General features: G+C 41.5%; 1 protein-coding gene across 3 annotated transcripts in view; it reads left to right on the top strand.

Moving 5' to 3' along the window:
• The window catches only part of strip2 (striatin interacting protein 2), a 45,892-nt gene that overhangs the window by 9,103 nt on the left and 30,072 nt on the right, over nt 1-6,717 (top strand). For all 3 annotated transcript variants that reach the window (XM_008300587.1, XM_008300586.1, XM_008300585.1), the window contains exon 3: nt 550-624. In XM_008300587.1, coding sequence (XP_008298809.1) covers nt 550-624 — 75 coding nt within the window. The remainder of the gene's footprint in view (nt 1-549; nt 625-6,717) is intronic.

Here is a 6,717-nt window from a genome sequence, read left to right as displayed (position 1 = left end):
TCTGTTTAGCTCTGTTCTGTTCTATTCTTTCTCTTCTCATATTCTATTCTATTCTATTGTATTCTATTCTGTTCTGTTCTGTTCTATTCTTTCTCTTCTCAGTTAAATTCAGTTCAGTAGTTTATTAGCCCGACTGTCATGTGAACAATATTGCCAAAGCATCAAGAATGAGACGCTTTAATGAATAATAGTAAAATTCTTTTTAGTAAAATTAAATATTTAAGCAGAAAAAAAGAGCAAGTGTGTGTTCCACATGCATAATAGGCTGTGTCAGGGTAATTATTTGTCACATTCTGTTGTGTTTTATTGATGCAGAGAGGTGCACGAATTTGATATTATTGCATTTGTCACATTTTAAGAGAAAGGACATCTCTGTCTCTGACTGATTCTAACACTTCTGCTCTTTGATTTTTGAAAATAGTCAAAATCCAAAAATTGCAGAAGCTGCAACCTGATTCGAATCTTAGCTTGAAAAACGACTTAAACAACCAGCTGATCGATCAATCAGCTATTTGCTTCATGTCTGATTCTGTTTTGTTGTGTCCACAGAGCTCTACAGTTACACAGAGGAGCCGGAGTTTGCCCTGAACAGAGACTACTTTGAGGAGGACTTCAGGAGCCATGGTAGTGTCCATGTTGTTTTCTTCACAGCCCTTCATGTGTTCAGATCACCTGCATGATACCAGATGTTTTATGTTACGTTAGCAAGAGAGAAGAAAAACTGAGCTGTGTGTTTGATTCATAAAACGGGGTCACATACTCGACCAAGACCTGCTTTATTGAGCTGTATCAAACACACAGCCACTAGACTGGAGCTGTTGTTGCTGCTGTTTATCACTCAGACCTTGTCGGCTGCTGTTGACCAGCACAATAGGACCGGCTGTAGCTTGGTGCTCGATATCAGCGTCCTTACAGGGAATGTTGAAGGTTAACCGAACTAAATGTTTACACATGATAGCATATCCTGAAGAGACATTTGACTTGAACTTACTGGAAAGCCCCAAATAGCTTCCTTAGAGTTATAGACTTGTATTTTTTACACTAAAAGCTCATTGAAAAAAGATATTGAAAAGCATAAGTCAGGGCATGGATACAAGGAAGCTGTCAAGCTGCTGAATGTCCCACAGAGTACAATTGAATCTTTTATTAAGAAATGTAAAGAATATGGAACATGTGTAATTGTGCCTAGAGCAGACGTTTTTAAAATACTGAGTGGCCATGAAAGATTAAGAAACATGAAGGAGATCCTATGACTCTGACTGGAGCCACGAGACATTTATGAGGGAGGAGATCAAGACGTCTATGATACTGGAAGGAGGCAAGCAAGGCATGTATGACTATGACGGAGCCCACAAAGACACCCATGATTCTGGGGGAGGCAACCAAGACACCTATGACTCCAAGGGAGGCCACCAAGACTTGTGTGATTCTGAATAGAGGCCACCAACAAGATACCTATTACTCTGATTTAGGCCATGACACATCTATGACTCTGAGGGAGGCCATCAAGACACCTATGATTCTGGGGGTGACCACCAAGACACCGATGACTCTGAGGGAATCCTATAAAGACCCCTATGATTTTGGGGGAGGCCACCAAGATACCCATGACTATGATGGAGCCCACAAGGACACCCATGACTCTCAGGAAGGCCACCAGGACACCTATGACTCTGAGGAAGACCACCAAGATGCCTATGACCCTGAGGAAGGCCATCAAGATACAGATGACTCTGAGGAAGACCACCAAGGTACCTACGACTCTCCGAGGAAGGCCTTCAAGACACCTATGATTCTGGGGGAGACCACCAAGACATCTTTGACTCTGAGGAAGACCACCAAGATACCTGTCACTCCTATGATTCTGAGGAATCCCACCAAGACACCTATGACTATGACGAGCCCACAAAGACACTTATGATTCTGGGGGAAGCAACAAAGACACCTATGACTCTGAGGAAGACTACCAAGATACCTATGACTCTGATGGAGGCCATCAAGACACGTATGGCTCTCAGGGAGGCCACCAAGACACTTATGATTCTGGAAAGAGGCCACAAAGACACCTATGACTCTAAGGAAGTCTACCAAGATGCCTATGGCTCTGATGGAGGCCATCAAGACACCTATGATTCTGGAAAGAGGCCACGAAGACACCTATGACTCTGAGGAAAACCACCAAGACCCTTGACTCTGAGGGAGGCCATGCAAGACACAAATGATTCTGAGGGAGGCCATCATTACACCTATGATTCTGGAAGGAGGCCACCAAGGCACCCATGATTGTGAGGAAGCCCATCAAGACACCTGTGATTCAGGGAGAGTCCATCAAGATACCTATAATTCTGGAGGTGGCCACCCAAATGCCACATGACTCCTCTGAAGGAATAACGAGCTTCAGCGGCTCAGATGAGACTCAGAGTTACGTTGAGGTTTACAGTCAGAGTTTCTTCTCAGTGTGCCGCTGTGGTTTTTAAGCTGACCAGTGTGAGGCAAAGAAGGGGAACAGGCACATCAAAGCTCTGCTCTTTTAAGCTGTTCAAAGAATGGATATCCTGACAGACACAGATGGGAGGGCCACCCTAAACCATGTGATTAATGTTTGGTTACCAAGAACAAAGCAGCTTTTCCAACGTGAACCTTGGCATTACTGTCGCTCTGACAAGAGATCAGGCTTTAATACGTTTCTGTACCTGATGTACTGAAGCAAAAGATCTTGCACAGAAATAATCTCGTTTTATTCGTAAATTATTGGCTGAATGCTAAATTGAAGCAGCATATCATCATCGCTGTGTGTTGTCATTTTTCTCTTTTTGGTGCAGCAAAGTTGATGCAGCTGCAAACATTTTGAGATTTACAGCGTTACATCATGTCTAGATTAGCACAGAGGATAGGCAAGAAGCCACAAAGATCTCGAGGCTCTCTTTGTAGACAAAAACAAAAGAGCATCTTTTTTTTATTTGTCACCTCCTCTCCAAGCTGAGGGGTAATGAATAGCAGGATTAAAGGCGAGCTTCTGTGGCTGCAGAGATAGAGCACGGAGCTGCCTCTTAGCATCGTGGTCTTTTCATTAGCGGGTCTGTATTTGTGTGTGTGTTCAGGCAGTTGACAGAGGCTGGTTTTCCTGTTTGACTTGTTCTCTCTGTGCAAGTGTTTGTACAGCGTGTGAGGGCCACTGACAGCGCGCTCATCAATGTTTCACACCGTCACTCACTCACATAAATTACGGTGATTATCAAGACGCTTCTAATTTAAGCTCTTCTCTGTAGAAAAGGGGAACTTTTCTGAGGACAGTGCTGGAATTAGAAAGCGTCTTTGTTTTCCTGACTCGAGTAGACGGCACAAGTCAGAGTATCTAAAGCAGAGGAAGATCAGCGCTTCACTGAGGATGATGCTGTGCTGCTTATGCATATTACTGTCTGCTGAATCAAAGGATGAGTCTAAGAATAGAAGACAGTGAAAAACATGGGCCTGAATCTTTGCCAGAGAAGCCCTGTGTGTCTTCTAGTGCTGTACTTTTTTTTTTTTTTAGTGATCTACTTTATGTCAGACTTAGTTTGTGCTCGCGTTAATAATCTTGTGTTTTTGTGTGCATACATCAGCTTTTTCTCCTCATGATCTCCATCCTGTTAATCGCTGCTCTGCATTCCTTCAGCTATTTCCAGAGCTGATGCATTGAGCCAGAATGTAATATTAAAAACTCATGACAGACGGATTAAAGCAGCAGTCAGTCCCCATACTTGCATATACTGTAAAATGATTACATTGAATGTCCAGGATCAAGGTAACAGTGTGATTATAAAGGATTTGCAGTCACCTGATTTACATGTGGGACATGTGGAAGGGAAGAAGGACAGATTGGAGGACATGCAGGAAGTAAAAAATGAGGGAAAAGAAAGACTGGAGCATAAAAGCACTTCTTAAAAGTGACGCCATCGATGAAACAGCCGAATATGATGGATTTGCAAATGTAGGACCTTGTAGCTGCTCTTGCAGTTATCTTGCTTTCTTTTCGCATTGCACCTAATAACAATGTAGTATATCATATACCGAGGCCTAAGTAATGTGTAAAACCGAAGAATAACAAGTTAAAAATGGTTGAAATAAAAGATAATGGCTGTATCATCCACTCACTCCCTACTCATTACATAGGGACCACTATGTAGGGAGCACCTCGGCAAAGCAACACTTCGGACATTACTCAAGCTATTAATTATGTCGCTTGCTACCTGTGATTTGTGCTGTAGCAGCGTAGTAGAAACCCATTAAATTCACAGTTTATTGCATAACTAAGAACCGGGTATAATAAAATTCAACAAAGCATAAACAGGAAATTACTTACATTTTAATGACAAGTCTTCACGCTCTCCTTCGTCTAGTTTCCTTTTCGTGCAATGCATGATGGTCCATATTGCTCAGTTGGTGACTGTCGACTGTACACTACTTTGTGGGATATTTTGAGTGCACTATATAGGGTGTAACATTCGTAACTTAACATTTGAGCAGCACTACAAAATGGCAAACACCCTGTATCGTGCACTATTACGGAGCCCCGGAAGGGACATGGAGAAAGAAAAAAAACAGGGAGAGGAAAAAAATAAATGAAGATATCTTTTGCGAGATCTCGAAAAACTTTCTGTTTAGCTCTGTTCTGTCTCTCAGAATCTCGCAAGACTTTCACAGGATCTCGCAATAACTTTTGGTAACTCCAGTCCGGTAGGTGGCGGTAATGCACGTGAACGTTGGATGCCAACCACCAAATCAATACAAGAAGAAGAAGAAGAAACCTCTAGGTCAGGGGTGCCCAATCCTGGTCCTCGAGAGCCCCTATCCAGCATGTTTTAGATGTTTCCCTCTTCCAACACACTTGATTCACATGATCAGGATCGTCATCAGGCTTCTGCAGAGCTTGATGATGAGCTGATCATTTGAATCAAGTTTGTTGGAAGAGGGAAACCTTTAAAACATGCTGGATAGGGGCTCTCGAGGACCAGGATTTGGCACCCCTGCTCTAGGTATATATACTTCTGGGTCTTTTTGGCAGTTTGGAGAAACAACAATGGAGAGCACCCACCCGTACGAGAGTTTTATTTTGAAATCAGCCTGAAATAAAAACATCCAATCTCACAAAAGTTTTTGAGCGATCTCGCAAAATGATACCTCTATTTCTTTTCCCCTCTCCCTGTTTTTTTTTTTTTCTTTCTCCATGTCCTTTCCGGGGTTCCATACACCACATAGGGTATAGTGGGTGATTTCGGACACAGCCATAGTGTATGATATCTACTTTAGTTGAAACCTAACTAGAGTGACCTTGATTAGTTGATATAATTGATGACGCTGACAATATTTACACTAAAAAAAAAAAAGAAATCAGTCCATTATGTTTGCATCTTTCGTAGATTTTGAAAGAAATGAACCGAAGAATGCATGTAGCAGACATTTTGTTGTTGGTTTGAGAACTTTGTCTTGTTTTGTTTCANAAAAATGGTTGAAATAAAAGATAATGGCTGTATCATCCACTCACTCCCTACTCATTACATAGGGACCACTATGTAGGGAGCACCTCGGCAAAGCAGCATTTCAGATATTACTTAAGCTATTAATTACGACGCTCACTAGCCGTGATTTGTGCCGTAGCAGCGTAGTACAAACTCATCACATTCACAGTTTGTTGCATAACTAAGAACCGGGTATAATAAAATTCAACAAAGCATAAACAGGAAACTACTTACATTTTAATGACAAGTCTTCACGCTCTCCTTCGTCAAGTTTCCTTTTCATGCAATGCATGATGGTCCATATTGTTCAGTTGGTGACTGTCGACTGTACACTACGTTTCACGGTGCATTGCGGGATATTTTGAGTGAACTATATAGGGTGTAACATTCGTAACTTAACATTCAAACAGCACTACAAAATGGCAAACACCCTATATAGTGCAGTATTACGGAGCCCCAGAAGAGACATGGAGAAAGGAAAAAAAACAGGGAGAAAATAAATTAGGTAGGAAAAAAGTAAATAAATGAAGATATCTTTTGCGAGATCTCGAAAAACTTTCTGTTTAGCTCTGTTCTGTCTCTCAGAATCTCGCAATAACTTTTGCAAGATCCCGCAAAACTGTAGGTAAGTCCAGTAGGTGGCAGTAATGCACCTGAATGTTGGATGCCAGCCGCCAAATCAATACAAGAAGAAGAAAAAGAAAACTCGAGGTTTTTATACTTCTGGGTCTTTTTGGCAGTTTGGAGGAACAACAATGGAGGACACCCACCCGTACGAGAGCTTTATTGAGTTTTATTTTGAAATCAGCCTGAAATAAAAACATCCAATCTCGCAAAAACTTTTGCGAGATCTCGCAAATTTTTTTCCCCTCTCCTTGTTTTTTTTCTTTCTCCATGTCCTTTCCGGGGTTCCATACACTACATAGGGTATAGTGGGTGATTTCGGACACAGCCATAGTGTATGATAACTACAATAGTTAAAACCTACCTAGAGTGGCCGTGATTAGTTGATATGATTGATGACGCTGACAATATTTAGACTAAAAAAACAAAAATCAGTCCATTATGTTTGCATCCTTAGTAGATTTTGAAAGAAATGAACTGAAGAATGCATGTAGCAGACATGTTGTTGGTTTGAGAACTTTGTCTTGTTTTGTTTCAACCTTGTAACATTTTAGTCAACCAGTACTTTAGCATTCAGCTGTACCACCGTAGCTGT

The sequence above is a fragment of the Stegastes partitus genome, unplaced genomic scaffold, assembly GCF_000690725.1.
Source record: "Stegastes partitus isolate 25-593 unplaced genomic scaffold, Stegastes_partitus-1.0.2 Scaffold1562, whole genome shotgun sequence".
Taxonomy (NCBI): Eukaryota; Metazoa; Chordata; class Actinopteri; family Pomacentridae; genus Stegastes; species Stegastes partitus.
Note: the sequence above shows the minus strand (reverse complement) of the source record. Positions and strands in the feature narration are given on the sequence as shown.